We start from the raw sequence: 21,269 nt of genomic DNA, 5'->3' as shown, positions 1-21,269 counted from the left end.
TGAAGGACGTTTTTGTAAGTTGTTTTTCCTACACCATTAGTATAAAAAAGAGTAGAGAGAGAGAGAGCAGTAATTACGTAATGTTGCGCGAAACAGTATTTCTTCCAGACATGTTTTTGGTAGTGGCACTGTCTCCTGGAGCTCTGAGAGTGTCCCCCGGAGGAGACTAAAATAATACGTCTATAATATAACAAATATAATAGTACTGTGTGAAAATAATGTGTCCCTCCGAATACTAAGTGTGCCCTCCGGAACATTTTTTCTGAAAGAAACACCGGTGCAAAGGAAAAAACATGTTAGAACAGCGCGTGCTATGTCTGTGAATTGAGGTAGAAATACCTAACCCGTGCTGTTTTCAGCTGTAATTCACGAGCGATTAAATCTGAGAACATTAAGTATCTTTTTCTTACGTACCCAAGTCGTGAGAAATCACCAGATCGATATAAATTATGGCTCAAGAAAATCGATAGGAAAAATTCTGTGCCAAATGAAAACACTAGCGTTTGTTCCGAACATTTTGAAGAGTCCGACTTCGATCAGTCATGTTTACTGAAAAAAAAAAAAAAAAAAAAAAAAGCTAATGCCAGGAGAATTATTTACACGCAAACTGAGAAAGAACGCTGTTTCAGGTATATCATTGAAAGGTTTAGAATCCGAGCCATTGAATAAGCGCTAATCTATGTCCAGTTACCAACGTAAAAATATCGTACAAGACACTATTGACGGTTGTAGTCGAGACGAGGCATTAGGAGGTAATAGCAACGCAGTCACTCATACAACAGTACTGCTTTAGAAATAAATGTAAATACAACTGGTATTCAATATGAATTGGGGAGTGAAATATACCGGCTTGTAGAAGGAATCAGTGACGATGACAATGTTCCTCATGACATTGATTTCGTTTATTTTATTTTATATATTTTTTTTTCTATCAAGTGACAATGATGAAACGGGTGACGAGAGTTGTTCCGCGGAGAGCGATGCGAATGAAACAAATTTAACCGTAAACCATTTATCGTATTCTGACAAACTTTACAGATGTTCTTTCATTTTTGCAACAAAACGTGAGAATGAACATACTTATGTTTAAGAATCGGACGCATGATTAAAGGAAAGGCACTTAGGAGTTGTAGCAATCTCATCCGCCATCTATTTACATCGTATTGGTTTCTAAATTTTCTTTTCTTTTGTGAAACGCTGAACTTATGCTTGTAGGAAAAACTATGTTTTATAATATTATAAAAACGTTTGTGCAGCCCACCATCACATATTATCATTTTTTACATGCAAATGACATTTCTAAGTCTTTGCACTCAGTTCTGGGAAAGGAAATTGCACTTTAGAACGTGCCACGGCGTCTCTCACAAACGAAATGCTTGGCACTGTGTATAGAAGCCTGCTCTCGCTGCTTGACCACGTATGACGTCATCCCAATCTTTTTTCCTCTGTTACTTGCTAACGACTGAACGTATCGCAATAAAACACAGAACATTCCTTTTATAATTTTCAATTCTACAAATGGAAATAATTTGTAAAAAATGCATTTCTAAGTCGAACTGCTCCTTTCAGTTCCTAACTGACTTACGAGTAGAAGGAGCTACTTGACATAAACAATATGTTCGTGAATAATGTTGTCAGAAGTGGTTTTATAAGGAGTTTAAACCTAGTTACATTTGTGAATAAATGAGTTTACAATAAATAGAAAGTTATCAAAGGATAAACAGGTGTTTGTACTTCAAAACTGATGGTTATCAAGATGTAAGAACTATTTGTCAAACAATTTTCCGAACTCCGTACTTCCATCTCGACAAGCAATCCATAACCTGAATAGAAGTTTCAACAGACTAGGTCTGTAGCGGATCTCCCTAAGCCAGGATTCCCACAGATTTCTGTAAATTATTTTCCCTGACTTTACTTTTTTAATTTGTCCACTTTTCTGTAACCCCACTAGTTTAGTTAGATACCTATACTAAAGAGAGGACGCTAACTTCATATGAAATGGATCTCCCTAGAAAACATGCAAGATCATATATATATATATATATATAAAATCGGTCTACGCGATACGGAATTATACGTAAACATATAAACATAGTATTAACACTATCAGCTGCTGAGGAGTTTCACAGTCCAAGTCCAAAGACTGTCACTAGATCATGATGACATTTATATGGAATCTGCGAAAAGAATAATCAAAATCAGTACATTTGTTGAACGTATGCGTGACCATGCACACAATAAACTTGGTTAATTACGATGTTAACACTATCACTCATTGACAAGTTTCATGATCTACCTCAGAAGACTATCGTTAGATCCTCATGAAATTTATGTGGAACCACAAGAAAAGAATGCTTATATTATATATATATATTAAAATCGGTACACCTGTGTCGGAGTTATGCTTGAACATACACACAACACACATATATATAACCGGGTCGAATTGAGAACTTTTTTTTTTCTTTCAATACGTCTGCTAAAAAGACGTATGTATCTTAGCTCAGAAGATCAGAGACGCGATACGTTGTCTACATTAAGGGATTCAAGATGCTGTAATTCACTGATTTCAGAGTTAAGAAGCTAATTACAAATCACAGCTTGATATTGACACATTTTTGATATAACTTAATGCATCTGTGACCTACTATTCTATATTTTAGTGCTGCATGATCTCTAAATTCCAAATAACTTTATTACTTCAAAGTTGGTTTCATTAGTCAGAACGACTACTTGATTTCCCTGACATTTAAGAACTTTTTAATAATTTCCCTGATATTAAAGAACTTCTCAATAATTTCCCTGATATTAAAGAACTTCTCAATAATTTCCCTCATTTCCCCTGACAAAAATAAAATTTCCTAATTTTCTAGATCTGTGAGAACCCTGTAAGCATTAGTGACGCAATTATGTTCTGCGCTTAACAGATGTAATTTGTACACTGGAAATGATGGAAGACACTTTGAACACTTGAATTTAGGTAACCTACTTAATACTATGGTACAACTTGTAGTAATTTTGTAGTTTCGTAGTTGGTAAATAATTCATTTTCAATGCATTTCTGTCAAGTGACTTACGACTCACCCTGTATATTAAATATTGGTGACCAAAACATACGGGGTTTAAAAAATTACATTCTTGATCACAATGCATTTTCACCTCGCTGATATTCTTCCATGCCGCCATCAACTTGTAGTTTTGCACAGTGTTTACGGTGCAAAGACAATGCACTTTTTTGCCTATAGTATGTGCCACAATATGTACATATCAGTGGTTTTTCGCCTGTATGTGTACGTATGTGATCTATCAGGCGATCCTTACGTACAAATCTTCGTCCACAGGTATCACACAAAAAGGGTTTGAACGAAGGATGAACTTCCCTTAAATGTTTTCTCAAATGTTGATTTGCCGGGAAAACTTTATTACATATATGACAAGGAGCAGGTTTCCTGTAGTGCGCTTTCTTATGTACAAGTAACTGATGAAGTTTATTAAATGTCGCTCCACATCTACTACACACATGAATCCTTGCTGAAGTTCCATGTTTGTCTTCTTGGTGCACCCGTAAATAAGCCAAAGTGGAGCATTCGTAGCCACATTGCTCACACAACTGCCTGTATGAGTGGTGCTTATGTCTGTGTCTCGTTAGAGAGTTCTTGTCTGAGAATTCTTCGTTGCAGGTTCCACATTTCGCACTTTTACATTTCTCCTTTTCTTGAGATGATTTTGAAGGAACTTTAGATGATTTTGAAAGTAATTTTGTCATTTTTACTGACTGCTGAAACTCATAAGCACAATAATCTGGCACTACTTTACACTTTTTCTCATTTTCTATGAACTTAAAATAATTATCCATATCATATATTGAATATTCTGTTTCATCACAATCTATCACTGTTTCTTCTTTAAACTCTAATATTACAGAACGATATCTATCAGTTTTATTGTTTTTGTTAATTTCTTGTTCAGCATTATCATCCATTCTATTGTTTTTGTCTATTTGTTGTTGCGCAATATCATCTGTTTTAATATCATCTTTTTCTATTTGTTGTTCAATATTACTTTCGTCCACAGATTCATCATTTTGGATTTCCATAAATTTTCTCCTTTCACCTATAGAGTAAGTCCTCATTTCTTTAATTACCACAAAAACCGGTGACGGAGAACGGGATCGAATCACTTCATCATCACTTAGTACTTCTTGTTTTACATTCCCAAGCACATCATCATTTGTTTTCATCAACTTAGCATTTTTGCTTCCACAATATGTCTTTATTTCTTTAGTTACTTGAAAAACTGGTGACGGTGAACGGGATCGATTAACAACGTTACTATTTGTTACTTCTTGCTCTAAATTACCAGTCACATTTGCCTCATTTTGGGAAATATTATTTTCAAATTTATCATCATACGAAGATTTTGGAGTCTTATTTATTGTTGTCTGAGAATTGATAGCAATTTGTACTTCTCGATTAGGATTAATATATTTTTTACATGTGCTCATATTATTGTTCTCGGCAGATGTGTCCACAATCCTTGACACTTTAGAGCTTTCGCTTACTTTGTTACACTCAACTTTTTGTTTTGTTGTTTCACAGCAATTTCCTTCCACAGGCGACAACAATGTACTTGTATTCAACCCTGGTAGTTGAAAAGCTTTTGCTGTAAATGTCTGATTTGAACAAGGAATTGAAATAGAATTTTCATTACGCTTTGAATTTCCACTACTACTTTGAACACGTTTCGAAAAAATACCATCATAGTTTTCTTTGATAGATTCATCGATCGTTTCCATCAATTTTGCATTTTTGGGTTCCTGGTACGTCTTCTTCACTGTGATTTCTTGATTTGGTAAGAAAGAGCGCGGTCGCTTAGCCAAATTTTGATTAATTATTTCTTTACTCAAGTTACTGATAGTACTTTTCTCACTTTGGAGAGTACTATTTTCCGATTGAGAATCAGAACATTTTCCCTCATTTATAACTACTAAATTGTTGGTTGTATTTATTGCTGTTTTACAACTTGAAATTACTTGCACATTTCGATTAGGCTCACTTTTGTTTGTTACGGGGTTGTTGTCACTATTATTTTTAGCAGATGACTCGATAATCTTTGGTTCAGTGGAGCTGTTGATTTTATTTACTACTGCATGACACTGAGCATTTACCTCTATTGATTTGGTCAAATTTACTCCATAAGAAACAGGATTGGCACTATTACCATCACAGGTTTTGTCCTTGGTCTTCTCAAAATCTTCAGTGGTACTTTCAACATGTTCTGCACCGCTTTCCCCATTATTTTCTTTAACAGATTCATCGTGTATCGTTTTGGACGGCTCTGCACTTTCGGCTCCTTGGTTCATTACGTTTTCGGTTGCTTGGCGAAGTGATAGTGGACAGGTCTGAGAAAGTCCGTTTTTATTAGTTGCATCATGTGTAAAATTAGAAAGTTTACTGTTTTCACTTTGAGGAATATTTTTCAATTGGCAACAATGTGAAAGTTTGTCTTTCTTCAAACTTGGTATATGATTATTTATCGTTGTGTGCAAATTTGGAGTCGTTTGTACGTCTTGATTAATACCAATGCGGTTTTTAACACTAAAATCCACATTATTATTATTTTCGGTAGGTGCCTCCACAGTCACTGGTGTAGCAGAACTTAAGTTGCAATCAGAAATTGCTTCCGCTACCCCACTGCAGCCATCTTCGGAAGATGAAGAATTACTTGAATTGAGCGTTTGAAAGTCTTTCAATGTTTCCCCTTCAGTTGCGTTTATTCCGTAAGAAACTGATATACTATCACAAGTTTTGCCTTTTGGTTTTTCTAAATCTTCAACGGGACTCTGTATGCGCTTCATAGTACTGTTATCAATAAGATGTTTTAGAGTATCTGCAATTACATTTGACACTTTAGGGTCATTTTGTGCTTTACTAGAAGATTCAGTTTCAGTTTGTTGTTCAAATTTGTCACTGCTTCTCCTTGTGTCCTTGGTACCTGGTTGTCCTTCAAGCATACCAAAATTCGTTGGAATACACTTATCACCAAAAATCTTACGAGTAAACTTACGCTTGTGACATGAAGTGTCTATTGCTTTAAGTGCTTTTGACTGTTTCCCCCCATCATTTGTACTTAAACATTCGTTTCTTGTGTCTGCAACACTTTTGGAAGCATTGCCACATGGAACTGCCTTCATTGTATCCCGTTTCATAAGCAAGTTTCTACTTCTTCCATTTTCTTTGTCGGAGTTTTCGTTTCCATCTAAGGACTTTGTAGATGTTTCGTCGGTAAACCTGGAAAAGAAAATTAACATTTATAATAGTGGCTAAAACAAAGAAATATTCTTTCTTTAATACAGCAATAAAACACACTAAAACATCCTTCCTTGGTTTTACAGGTTTTTATAGCTGATTCATGTATGTATGGTAAGCATATCAGTTCTTTTAGCCGTAGCATATTATGAGCTGGACAAAAATGTTTTAAAATGCTAGGTAACACAAATTAATAAAACTTCGCACTTCATTCCACGATAGAACGAAATAATAGTAAAATGATAGGAAAATACTCGCTGATACCATGTATACTAAAGATAAGTGAGAGATACTTGTACATGGATGACAATGGAAAATATATCTTTTAGTTTAACGTCCGACAATTATGCACTTAAGGCTAAGTGAATGATGATAGAAGAATTGGTGGAATAAAATATGGGAGGATACGGGAGTACTCCAGAAAACTTATGGACATGATGTTGTCCACCACAAACTTACCTGACCGGGATCGAACCACGCACCAGAGGTAAGTGCTTACTTGAGCAGGAGAAATAAAGAAAAAAAAGGAAGATAATGCGAAAACCACTTGAAAACATTGTCAAGATAACATTCAAATCTCAATATAAAATACAAAAGAGCTCGAACATAGGGAACTGGATGACGTAAGATAATGCAGATACAATCTAACATTTTGGTAATATTTATAAATACATGATTCATGCAAAAATATTTTTTTCTAATTGCATATTACCTTGTTTATTAATTTACTTAAGAAAATATTGAAACCTCTGTAAGGCGGACACCTCTCCATAGCGGACAATTTTTGATTCCCCACGGCTGTCCGCTTTAGAGAGGTTTCACTGTACTACAAATAGATTTGTTATGTAAGTAAAAATTTCGGGTAAAATCAATTTTTACAAATGCAACACGTCCTTGCTGTATAATATTTTATTTACGTAAGAAATATGGTAGTAAATTCTCTAACAGCACATCTGTTTCTCCATAGGAATTCATAGTACAACGGGAGAAATTACTGATGGAGTACCATAAAATTAAATTACTCATACATTAAACAATATAAAAATTTATTTAGCACTTTAAGAAATAGCAATACATAGAACACGCGTTACAGCACAGATTTGTCTGGAAAATATACTATAGAACCATCATAAATAAAATTGCTGGCACAAAAAGCTTAGTGCTAGTACCGCTGTCTTTCAAATCTTAAGTTCTTTCAGATTAGTATAGTGCACTCAATTTAAAATCAGCCCCGAGATACAAAAGAAATAAAAGAATCGTAGTATTCTGAGCTACAGCAAATGTTGGAAATAATAACTTTCTTGTCTGATGCACATGTCCACACGGTTTATCTTTTCTCAGGAACCTGATATGGAGCACTCCTATGGTTATAATTTGTAATTCTTCAGTTTTTGTAAGTGTGGTTTCTGAATGAATGTGTCCTGAAGTAAGTTTCACAATGAAAGCACGTTCTTTGACACTACATTATGGAATCAATAGCTAACCAGCAACAACAGAGAAGAGCAACACTTGGAAAACGTGGTGGAAAGTGACTTACTGAACAATGTTGCCTTTCTTCGATATACACTTTCCTGGCTCTTTTTTTCCCTTTTCTCTTCTACGCATTCTCTCTCTTCTACTTGCTACAAATAAATCTACAATTTTGTTAAAAAAAAAAAAGAAAGAAACTCTCTGAACAGTTCTGCACTCTTACCTACAACTGGAATAAAATTGGACAAATGTGAAAAAAAAAAAAAAACTCTTTGAATAGCCCTGCACTCTTACCTACAATTGGAATAAAATTGGACAAATGTGGAAAAGAAAAAACTCTCTTTGAATAGCCCCGCACTCTTACCTACAATTGGAATAAAATTGGACAAATGTGAAAAAAAATCTCTTTGAATAGCCCTGCATTCTTACGTACAATTGCAATAAAATCGGACAAATGTAAAAAACAACCCTCTGAATAGCCCTGCACTCTTACCTACAATGGAATAAAATCAACAAATGTAAAAAAAGAAACTTTTTGAACAGCCCTACACTCTTACCTACAATTGGAATAAAATCGGACAAATTTAGGTTTCTTTGGTCAATTGAGATCTTTACCTAAAGCCAATGATTAGAATTTCCTATGTACGATTGCCAGAATGGCGTTCTAAAGCAAAGTGGATGACCAAGATTTTTTTGAACGAAACTGTACATGACTGCCACAACAATGAACAAATTACATACATTTTACACAAAAGTGAGAAATGCTTTACATTAAATGGACATCGAGACTGGTTTCGAATTGAATGCACTATACTTATATGAATGACAATGAACATCAGATCACAAAGAAATGACAAAGGATCGCTCAGAGAATAGTATTGTTTTCCACGGTCGCAGAAAGAAAACTGGAATCTACAATGGCGTATTTAGGATTTTGTTTCGGGGGGGCTATGCACAACAAGTGAATAAGCACTTACATTTTTCCTTTTGGGTACCGACAAATTTTAATGAAGTTGTGCATATAACAAATTTATTTCGGCGGGCGAGGGCGTAAGCCTGATAACCCCCTAAATACACCACTGGGAATCTAGAATATTAGTTTACATACAGTATTTCCCATGGTATACTTGTGATTGGAACAGTAAAACAACAGAAGATTTATTCTAATATACAGAGCGGCCCAAAAGTAGGAATACAGTCCGATATTGATCGGCCAATGGCATTTTATGTAATTTACTTATTGTTATCCATACAAATTTGAATTAGTTTAGTTTATTATTTGTTTTTAATATCTTTCCATTCATACATTGAACTCGGAATAGATTGAAGCAAATAAACTCATTATCTTAGTAAACTAAAATGTCATACTTGATCAATACAGGATTGTATACCTACTTTTGGGCCACCCTGTATAACACAATATGATTACCGGTAACAATTTAATTTTGTGTTTTTACTTTGTTGAGATTAGAACATTAGGTCTCTACCGTACTTTTCAATACAATGAACATTTTAGGAAGTAAACTTCACATTCATGTTTTATTAACAGGATCAACATAACCATACACTCTTACCAAGTTGAAATACGAGCTAAACATAATATACAATTAATTCACTGCATGAACATTTTACGAATAAATTAAAGTCTTTGGTTCATCAAGCAATTATTGCATAGACAACAGTAAGAAATTCTCACACGCTAAACATCCAAAACTACTGGTTATTACGTTACCTACCGCAGTCTGATCTTCAATTACAGTCTGATCTTCTTGAAAATACTGGATTCTAGAACGAAAAAAACTGAGTTCTAGAAAACAGTAACAAGTTGGTTCATTGTTTCTATTCGCAAATCTTATTTATACAGCAAGTATTCCTTGAAAGTGTGTGTGTGAAAGTTTTCCAAGTTTAAAATTTTTTGTCAATGTGTTATTACACAGACTGGGCCCGTAGTGTCCTAATGCCGGACTCAGTGTTTGAATATACAGGGTGGCACAAAACTAGGTATACACCTCTGCATTGATCAAGTATAACATTCTAGTTTATGGGTTTATTTGGTTTGGCTCTTCCGAGCTTAAGTTGTAAGTAAAAACATATTAAGAACAAATAATAAAGAAACTAAATCCACCTGATGGATAGTAATAAGAAATGATATAAAATGCAATGAGCTGATTAGTACGGTACTGTATACCTACTTTTGGGGCACCCTGTATTCAGTATACACAAGGAGAGAAAGAAGAGTGAGTCATAAATGGTGCTAGCTGAACTAACAATTAGCTACCATGTGTCGCTAAATAACCAGTGAGCGTTGTTGATTTTAGACTCGGTTTTTGATTTCCTCACAGAGCCGGGTTAACATTATGTAAGAAAACCTAACTGGCGTTACTCATTGTAGAATAAAAGGTAATAGAACGTATATGCTAATGCATATGTTAATATTTCTCCCTCGGCATGAGGAAATCAACAGAAAGCTACAAGCCTGTGGCAATCCTCTCTGCTCTCTCTGAGCGCATGCCAAGGTGACCTCTGGAGAAAAGACACAAAAACAAAAGGCTACGCGTAGGAGAGCGCATGGTATATAAGAACGAGCTCGACCTTGAATTTGGTTCATTGCAGCCAGATTGAGACGAGACGTCAAAGGGATCACAAGCACTCAATCTGACACCTCAGAAGTACATTTTTCACTTAGAAAGCAGGTAGGAATTTCTAAGTTAGAACTTAGGAGTTGGTGACACGTTTGATTTGGAGAGTTGATTCGTAAAGAGCTTAGCGGTATATACTACAGCAAGGAGCTTCTAGTAGCCAGTCGGAATTATCATGTCTTATGTTAGTTTGAACTTCTTTTCTCCTTCGGTTACGTTTTTCCAACATTCTGGATTCGCGATATATATACTTCGTGTTCTAGCAGGTCAAAACATACAGTCAGTTAAGTTGGGGTTGACTTCACATAAGGTTAGAATCTACCGTTTGTAATTCACATTATCTAAACCTCTTATAACTTCCTTGTAATTCTCTCGTTTTCTTCATTGTAATAAAATCACTTTTAGAAACCGTTTCTTTGCTTCAACCAATATAAACCCTTAAGCTCTCGATTAGTCCATCTAAAGTTATAAGAACTTAGTTCTGTAAATACCTGGTGCATTCTCACCTTTGAGACTCATCGTCCCCAGATGAGACTCTTGCCTTCTCATATTTCCGAACTAGTGGGTCGATAATGGAGTCTGACGTCTTAGGCTTAAATGTAAGTTTTAAATTACCGAACTTGATGGCTAGGTAGAAGAGATGGACAAGCTTCGCAAAAAGGTAAGATTCGTATAGCAGAGGATTATCTACACAATCTTGTTCTAAGCGGAACTGTATTAAGCCCCATAATTCGGCTTCATACTGTGTGACTTCTATCACACGACTAAGTTAAACACACATCATCACACAATCACATTTAAAAAAATGGGTCGGGTTACGCCGTGTTCCTGCGGACAATTACCCTCCACCCCAAAATAACATAACAAATTTAGTGGAGGCGCTGCTAAGTTCAAATTAACGTAAGATTTGTACATGTTATGAGAGGACAGAATGACTGCATTTGGTAGGGTCTATTCCGTGATGACCCGCCAGAGGGCATTGCAGGTCAATGTCAAATTCTGGATACGAAATCCAGTCATGGCACGAGCAAGAGCTACACTTTTCAAGATCAAGAATATAAAGCTTTGGCCATTTTGCGCATAAGAGATCAGTAGGATTGTGACCGTAGCAGAAGATGACCACCCCAAAAGCCAAGTGCGTGACTGACCTGCCCAGTATGTCCTTGATCATATGGTGGCCAGATCCAAAAGGGGTATTAGTCTCTGCCTCACAGTAGGCGATTTGCATCGGAGAACTGAGAAGAAAGAAAGGCAGCAAGAAGGTAATGATCTTCGTCGAAGACGACAGGACTCCCAATGGAGTCTCGTCAATAGCAAGGAAGCTAGGTTCGGTGGAGATGAATAAATTGTGGTCGAGAGTGACCCCAGTGATAGAGACGAAATAAGCATTGGCTAGAGATACCAACAGAAAGATGGTTTTCCTCGGGGTGAAATGCAGCCCTTTCTTGAGCCATTGTACAACAGGCAAGTTAGTTTAGTACATTTCTGGTCGAATCATGGTTTGTTCCTGTGTATTTTCACGTGTCCATTTTTTGTTGTTGTTTAAATTTTAATGCTATCCCTAATTTCAACCCACGTATCCTCAACACTACTCCACTCCGAACCTTCTAAAACCGAAAATCTATTCGACACTTCAATCTGGTATTCTCCTCTCGCCTGGTTCTTTCCGTTAAATTACACCTCTCCGTTTTCAGATGTTGAGTGCTTCTTTTATTCAACGATAGTATCTCTTTTATTATCGCTGCTACCATGTAGTGATCAATGTCACAGTCAGCTCCTCTGAACGACAGATTATCAATTATGCTACCCTGTCTTCTTCTATCTACTAAAACGTGATCAATCTGATTATGTGTTTTCCCCATCTGGTTTACGAATATCGCCATGTGAAAATTTTGCACTCTTCACGATAAAGTTTTGGGATGTTGCAAAGTTTACGAGTTTAACACCGTTGTCATTACTTTCTTATGGAGACTTTCACTTCCTACAATCGGTTTGAAAATATTCTCTCGTCCTCCTTCACATTGAAATCTCCTAAAACAATTTCATATGGTATAACGGGAGTTGGTCAAATACTCGTTCTACTTCCTCATAAAAACTTTTATATTGACACCCTTATCTTTTGTTGGAGCATGTACATTTAGAACAATATCATCACACCACTGACCCTTAAGAGTTTTTCCCACCGGGAATTGAATCCAAGACCCCACGCACCAAAGGCTAGCATATTAGCCACTAGATCAGTGGAAAAGCTACACGATTAATGTTCTCGCTTTGGTAAGAAAGACTAGTATTTAATTTCCATTGACAGGATGTGGTTTCTGATCCATTTTAAACTGTAGCTTATGTTTTATACATAGCCTAGGGCAACTGTTCCTTAATGTGTTCGAGTTCTTCAGCGTGAGATTCCTTGTGGTGCTGAGAACGAGCACTCACTCCCAGAAAATACGTATCACAAAATTTACATTTTACGGGTTTCTCCAATGTGTGAATTTGCATATGATCAAGAAGGCGGCAACTTCTAGCAAAAGTTCTTCCACATGTGTCGCATTTGAAACGATTCTTATCTGAATGAACATCCCTTACATGCCTCGTTAAAAAATTCTTGCTTTTAAACGTCTTGTGACATACACTACACGGAAACCTTGAGGGATTGTGCCATCTTAAATGGTGGTTCCACTCTCTGGGAGAGTGGAAAACATCTCCGCAGACGGTACATGTTTTTGGATTTTTCAAGTGCTCCAGTTTTTTATGGCATAGATATAATGTGTATGAAGGAACTAATTTACCACACAATTCACATAGAACATTACTTATACCGTGTACCTTGTACAGATGTTGTTGCAAATTAAATCTCGTAGAAAACGTATAATTACATATTTCACACTGAAAAATCTCTTGAAGGTAACTATTACTGAGCATCTTCAAATTCTTCCAAGCACGACAATTTATTCTTAAACACTTTGTGTCTCTCTTTTTACAACGACAAACAATACACTGAGAAGTATCACTTTTATTGCTTATGGCATAATTAAATCTTTTCGCTTTAGAAACTCCAGGACTTTCGTAAAAATAAATTTTCCCCCCAACAACTGTGTCTATGTTTTCTTGACGGGTTACGGAACATACAGATATATCTTGCACATTATTTATACGTTCACCACTTTCCACTATCACTGCACTGCACACTTCGCGATAAGTATTTTCCGTTCCATGACTTATTTCACAAACGTTTCCTTTGCTTACATTCTGACAGAGATTATGTTTCTTAGCATCCTTCTGTTCAATTGTGCCACCAGTAATACATCTACTGTAACTTTGGCCATTAAGGCAATCGTTTTGGTCATTCCTTTTACGTTTAGGCCCTCCATACATTTTGGTATTTTCATTACGTAAAAGTACAAAAGCAGGAATCAATCGATTCAGTAAGGAATGTATATTACTCCAATACTTAGTTTTAAATCTATACTTTGGAGCAACCAACTTATAATCCATCTCACCATAGTTTTTGTCAAAATTTAGCTTAAGTGTATTTTGCGATTTTGCAACGGAAGTGTCAATTTCTGGATCACAATAATCACCAAACGTGTACATAGTTTCTCGTGATTCCCTCAATTGCTTTTCCTTTTCAAGTAACATGTTTTTCACTTGAACTGGGTCGATGTCAAACGTTCTAACAGTGGAAATTTTGTTCTTTCGTTCGTAACATTTTATTTTATTTACTTCTGGATGATTTGACGACAGTGGTACTTCATCTTGTGAAAGAACATCCCCTTCTTGTTTCGAGCTTGATAACTCAAAGGTCAGTTCGGTGTATCGCTCGCTATCATTTAATAGTTCATCGATCCTGAAATTAAAGATATGTAAGTCACATTTTTTGTAGCTTAAAAATAAACAGAGTGGGAAAAAAGTCACGAAGAGGTTACAACTGTGAATTTCTTTTATCATTAAGTTTCCAGCGACATTTCACAGACTTAAAGATCAAGGATAGAAGGTTGTTTACACTTGTGTAGAATATAATCTCAGGTAGGTGTTCGCCATTATGGGCTTCACAGATAGGTCTCCTGTGTAGCACATGATTCATAACAGGCGTCAAAACTTTTGGTCTGAGTGCCCTATTTCTGCACGAATATTATCCTTGAGTTGCTGTATTGTTTGTGGTTTGTTAACATACACTTTGTCCTTCAGAGAGTCCCAAACTACTCTTGCGGAGTGAGGTCAGGCAACAAGGCGATCGATATCGGTCAACTATTGTGTGTCCTGCAGTGAAGAACATGCGTGAGATGTGGTTTCAACAAGATGGGGTCACAGCACACACAGCAAGGGCTCAACTTGGCTTCTAAGGACCATTTTCGGTCACTGCATCATCTCGTGAAACACTGACATAAACTGGCCGTCCCGTTTGCCTGACTTCACTCCTCTTGATTATTTTTTTCAGGCTATCTGAAGGACAAAGTGTGTCAACAAACTACAAATAATACAGCAGCTCAAAGACAATATTTGTGCAGAAATACGGGGATTTGAACTAGAAGTGTTGATCTTTATCATGAACAAAGTGTCTACAAAAATTCCAAAATGAAATTTCGTGACCTTTTCTTTCCCAAACCACAAAATTTAGTAAAATTCTTAAGAGCGATTTGTGCGAACTGGGCCAAATTTTCATGCATGCGATAGAAGCGTGCTTTGCTTGTGATTTGGTACCGTCTAAAGCAGACCATAGACATTTTTGGTGGTAAATTTTGACGTTTTATAGAACAAAATTTTCCAGTCTATACTTGTATTTGTATAGATTAAAAAAAAAAAAAAAAAATCGTGACCCAAAAGCTAAATTTCGTGACTTTTTCTCGACTTTCATGACCGTTTTCTGATTTTGTGACTTTTTCATGACTTTCGTGACCGATAGACACGCTGATGAATCATGTGGTACACAGGACCTGTATCTACGATTATATTCCACACATAAGTGTAAACAATTTCCCATCCTTGGTCTTTAAGTCTGTGAAATGTCAATGGAAACTAATGATAAGTAATTAAAAAAAAAAAAAGTTATTTATAGTTATAACGCGTTCGTGACATTTGGCCGACCCTGTCTACATATATATAAACTTTCAATGCCTTGGGTATTCTTTTATGGTTTTATTGGTCAACCTTTCTTAAGTTACTCGATATTCAGAATCATACAAGTATCTAAAAAAACTACAAAAAAATGTACTCGTAGTTGAACTTTAATATAACTCGTATTTATGTTTCTGATATTTAACTAATTTATCATAGCTTTTGCTCAATCATTCAAACTCGTCCACAACAAAACTACTAGTCTTGTAATTTGTTTTGTACAAGTCGTAAAATATTCTGAAATAGAAACACTAGAAGTTATTTTTAAATACTAATGATGATACCTCTAATTGGTCATGATTTTATCATATATATAGCGCCATCCGCTAGCAACCCGGGTGAACTACGTCATGCCTAATGGCGAACATATGATCAACGCACTGAGACACTCTTTCCCTAACAGGCGCATCACGAACTTTATAGACCTAGTAGTCGTCACCTATTGTTTTTACGTAACTCTCCAGTTTCTCCTCATGATCCTAAAGTGGACGCCGAAGATTTTATCGTATATACAATTGTAAAATATCTGATATAGAAAATTTTAAATTTGTTTCACAAGACTAGAAGTTTTGAAAATGAAATGAAATCTTTGAGTTTAACGTCCCACGATTATGCCTGTTAGGCTAGAGGAGACGATGATTAAAGCAAGTGAATGATGATGGAAGAGTCTGTGGAATGAGACAGTGGGAGAAAACGAGAGTACCCTAAGAAAACCCATGAGCACGATGTTGTCCACCACAACTAGTAGTTTTGAGAAATAGGCACCAGCAGGCCCGCATCCACGGGGGTCTAGGGGGCCGGGACCCCCCAAATTTTTGCTGGTCCCCTCTAAAATTTTCACGGTAGGCTTGCAAACGAACTATAATATGGTTGGACCGGCCCCCTAACTTCTACCGCCCCCCCCTAAATTTTGGGGCTGGCTACCGGCCTGGGCACCAGGAATAAACAAAAATGAAGTCATCAAATACGAAGATTATTATCGAGTTACTGAAAGGTGGCCTCTGACAGATACTTGCACATGTAAACAAAACGAGAGGGAGGATTGTTCGCCAATTACAGTAGTATTCTTTCACGCCGTTTCTGGGCAACGAACGTCAATGACCGCGCTGTTGCCGGTAGTTGAGACGACTTGTTAAACGTCTTAAGTTTGTCGCCAGAGCTGCTGTCCCTGTTGCAGAACCTCTGACAACAGCGTCTCCAATACTCCACGTGTTCTACACAGCTGTCAGAAGCCACCTTTCCTTGCGAACACAGTCACAATAGTAATTTTCAGACGCAAAATACAAACCCACAATGTACAGATTAGCGCTATCAGAGTATTTTTCGTGTCTCGTCTGATGTATAATGAAGCTCTTTACGTTTACATTTCATTTATACTGTTGAACATTTTTTTTTTTCGGTGTCTAATATGGAAGAAAGAACAGTTACTTACGTTGTCAAATAATCGTGTGGTACGTTGAAGCTCATTTCCAACCTTATCTATTAACGAACCTACTCTAAGCTAACACAAGACAGTACATGAAATGTAACGTTTATGAAGTTTGTTTCTTGAAGTGTAGCATTCCTTTTCAGTACCGAGTTTATATGAGGCTTGAATTTATAGTTTAAGGTCAATTCCGAACAATGTATTAATACGTTCAAATTCCGAGACTATTTGTACAAAAGTCACATTACGACCTACTAGACTATATAGTCCAGCAGGGAGGACTATATATTTATTCATGTTATGACGAGAAGGAATTAATATATATATATATATATATATATATATATATATATATATAAACTCCGCTATCTATGTTGTGTTTATGACTGCTATATTTTTTATGATCATCCACTGTAACTATTAAAGATCACTATTATACATAATATTAGTTATAGATTTCTTAATGATCGGGAGAAGTTCTCTTGATAAGCCACTCTCTAACAGTTAAGGTTAGGCCTTTTTTCAACGATCCTCAACAATGAAATTATTCGTTACATTTCAGAAATTTGCAGTCATTTTGATCTACTGTTGTGTGATATTAGAAATCTGTTTAAGTTTTACGTCCCGCGGTTATGCCGGTTAGGCTAAAGGAGATGTGTGATATTAGATTCACTTAAGTGTTTTAGTTAACGATGCAGCCAATTTTTGTTTCGAGTGCTTTATATCCCTACATATTTATTTTTCCTTAACTGTCACAGCAAATATACTGATAGGACATTCGAAATGCATTCCGATATTAAGTGTTCAACATAGAAGTGTATTTTATAAAAAATAATTTGTGGTTAAGTTTTCATATAGTTTTTGATATTTCTTTTTTATTTGCCACTAATGTCTATCGGTTTTAGTTGTGTATTCAAATCCAGCTTTTTGAGAGAGACTGTTGGAAACAATCTATGCAATGAAGTGAAATACAGTTTATTAATGATGAAGTAATCATAACATTTTGAGCTCCTCAATCTAATTGTTAGAGCGTTCGACTAACGTCCACGTGGTTCTGGGCTCGATTCCCGGCCGGCGTATTCCGATTTTCGGCGTCCACCCAGCATCGTGAGATGATCTGCAAAGTAACGTGTATGAAAAAAAAAAAATGTGACGGGCAGTAGGTCCAGAAAGTTTCTGATACGCTGTTCAAAATAAGGCTAGGCTCTTCGTGACTAGGCTGGACATTGTTCATCCGGTAGTTAACAGATGGTGTTGGAGCAGCTTAGGCCTGCGAAGGGCTGTAATATTATTGTTAAATCATAACCAGGAGACGTGTCCGTCAAAGTAGCAGCTGCTTTGGATTATACTGAACTGATATGAATTTAACTTTCTTTTTCAGGATCGAGGCTGTATGAGGTAGGCCATACTGTTTAAAGTGGGATTAGATTGATTAAACATTCATTTTATAGCACCGATGTGTATAAATCGGGATTAGATTGATTAAATATTCATTTTATAACACCGAGGTGTATAAATCGGGATTAGATTGATTAAATATTCATTTTATAACACCGAGGTGTATAAATCGGGATTAGATTGATTAAACATTCATTTTATAACACCGAGGTGTATAAATCGGGATTAGATTGATTAAACATTCATTTTATAGCACCGAGGTGTATAAATCGGGATTAGATTGATTAAATATTCATTTTATAACACCGAGGTGTATAAATCGGGATTAGATTGATTAAATATTCATTTTATAACACCGAGGTGTATAAATCGGGATTAGATTGATTAAACATTCATTTTATAGCACCCGAGGTGTATAAAACGGGTTATACTGTTAAACTACTAAACAATTGAAGAGCCCAATTCCAAAACAGCCTAAGTCAAAAAAGTAAGTTTTTCAGATCATTTTTGTGTTTGTTTCCATCATTCTATTTCTGTGAAAGAAAAGTAATCTACATTAAAGAAAATTGCAACTGCCTACTTTTCGTAAGATAGCGCTGAAATTATCATTTATGGCGAGAGTTATATAAGTGTTTTTAGGCATGAGTCAGAAATTAGCTTCGGAGAATACTATTAAATTAGTACACCTTAGAAAAGAATGCTGTTTTCATTTGCCTACAATTAATTTGATTTATGAAGTTTTGGCATGAAACCATGTTCAGTATACAGATATACTGAAAGGGAGGCTCTTTTGGAATTCATCCCTTCATACTGTTGAATTTACATTAGAGGAAAATACCTCCAACGGAAGTTGAGCCCGGAATAATGCACGCACAAGCACCCGCGTTAGCCACTTGGCTATGATTACAAATCGAACAGTGGTCTCTCAGCAGCATTGTATACGGCCTATTGGGAAAAATCTAGCAATCATAGAATACGGATATACGTGTATATGTAAATAAATTTCTGACTGTCGTTTTAGCCTGATGCTATATTAATGCTAGATATTATGATTTGATGCGCCCTAAATTGTTAACAAATTTTCAGTCTTATAAATACTAGAAAAATCTAAGATTGGATCACAACAATCAATTAATAAGAAAATGAAAGAATAAAGCTTAAAGCGTAAAAAATTGCTGCTTCTTTAATAAACGTACATATTATTAATACACTTATTAGTACAAAGGACAGAATACCCAAGACTTGAAATATATATCTTTATCACTGAGAGAGAAACATGAATGATACTAGTCATACAAACTACAATTTCACACGACAATATTTTTAAAATCAGCGACAAAAATTCCCTGTTGGTCGTAAAGACAGCTGTAAAGCAATATATAGTCCAAAATAACCAACATAAAGTAGTGAACTAAAGTAAACTACATAGAAATTACTAATCGGAGATCGAGAGAGATATTTAATGTAACATTAATACTTTACAAACGGCATTCGTTACGTTGCTCGATGTTTCCTATAGAAATTGAAACTCGTTTCCTTTTATTTTGAACCCTCTCTGTTGGTGCACAGAGTTTCGGGTTCGATTCCCGGTAGGATACCCTTAAAAATCTGAACCCATTACATCTTAAACTGTAGATCCATGTCTCATATAGCTTCGGTACTCAAGAGGAACGCTAAACTGCAACAGGCCACTACAACTTTTACTATGATTTCGATGGCTAGTACGCTAGTTTTCAGTGCAAGTGGGCCTAGACTGGATTCCTGGTATAGACTTAGGATCTCTCGGCGATGACTGAGAGGTCGACAAGAGTTACTTGAATGAAAAAACAGCGGACTACGGATGAAAACAGACAGAAAAGTCGTTGAGATTGGACGTATTAACTGGTGCATCATGGATTTTAACGTACACTCATGTCCAAAATTATTGTCGCATGTCTATAAATATGTTGTAGGAATATAATTTGATAACGAATTCCCCCGGTATTTCTTGTAATGTTAGCATGTGCATAATCGGCAAACACATGTATGTGGCAAATTTCGTGTCAAAAGAGCAGTAAATACGAACAATAAAACGAAAATAAAATTTTCTTGTCCGTTTAGCAACATTTTATTTTACTCATTATAATTTTCGTATTTATAATTCTTTCCCTATGAAATTTATTACAAATATACATTTCCCGAATATATATATAGTATCAGTCTTAAAAGTACCCTGCAAAATTATTATCAAATTATATTCTTACAAGAAGATTGTTATAGATATGCGACAATCATTTTGGACATGAGTGTTCATTTAAACAGTTGAAGTCCTGTGACTGGCCAGAACTTCCAGACTGTATAATCTGTTCAGTTGTTCACCTTTGAATTTTGGCCCCATACTAAGGAACTATGGATACATAATCGTAGTTTTGTGTGAGTTTGTTTTTTGGTATAGATGCTACATAAAAGGTGAATCTACTACGTATCAATTTTTGTCCATCACAAAGCCTGCGATGAAATAGTACCAGTAAATAATAATACTAAAATTGGCACCCTACCTCTTAATCCGATTACGATGAAGAACACTAGAATAGGGAGTCAGGAACATAACAGTGACTTTTTTTTCTTTTTTTAAATCGTGGGTCATAGAGAACTATCACCCATTTGTGAATATTACAGTTAGCACCAGTTGATTCATATTTAGAGTCAGTCAGAATATGAACGTGGAAGGTTGGGACCTTGACAGGCAAGAGCTACGGGTTGTCGAACAGGCTGGCAAGAAAAGTAAACATGGCATGCATCCAGGAGACTGTGTGTTTCCAGCTTCGCGGCTATATGAGAATTGGACCTACAGTTTAAACGCGGAATCCGAAGCACCATAACGTATTAAAATTTTAATTATCTTCCAGCGCGAATCGAACCGATTGCACCAACGGC

The 21,269-nt window shown here is 36.0% G+C and overlaps 2 protein-coding genes across 3 annotated transcripts in view; both read right to left on the bottom strand.

The window, feature by feature from the left end:
* Positions 1 to 216: 216 nt before the first annotated feature.
* LOC145664873 (uncharacterized) overlaps positions 217 to 21,269 on the bottom strand; it is a 43,487-nt gene continuing 22,434 nt past the window's right edge. For both annotated transcript variants that reach the window (XM_081731921.1, XM_081731920.1), the window contains exon 3: positions 217 to 6,290. In XM_081731921.1, the coding sequence (XP_081588047.1) occupies positions 3,143 to 6,290 (3,148 nt within the window). In that variant the 3' untranslated portion in view covers positions 217 to 3,142. The remainder of the gene's footprint in view (positions 6,291 to 21,269) is intronic.
* The window catches only part of LOC145664875 (uncharacterized), a 36,346-nt gene continuing 22,414 nt past the window's right edge, over positions 7,338 to 21,269 (bottom strand). The window contains exon 2 of the mRNA XM_081731922.1: positions 7,338 to 14,261. Coding sequence (XP_081588048.1) covers positions 12,776 to 14,053 — 1,278 coding nt within the window. The 5' untranslated portion in view covers positions 14,054 to 14,261 and the 3' untranslated portion in view covers positions 7,338 to 12,775. The remainder of the gene's footprint in view (positions 14,262 to 21,269) is intronic.

The sequence above is a fragment of the Thermobia domestica genome, chromosome 11 (assembly GCF_964235325.1).
Source record: "Thermobia domestica chromosome 11, izTheDome1.hap1.1, whole genome shotgun sequence".
Classification (NCBI taxonomy): Eukaryota; Metazoa; Arthropoda; class Insecta; order Zygentoma; family Lepismatidae; genus Thermobia; species Thermobia domestica.
This window is presented reverse-complemented; position numbering and strand designations above follow the sequence as displayed.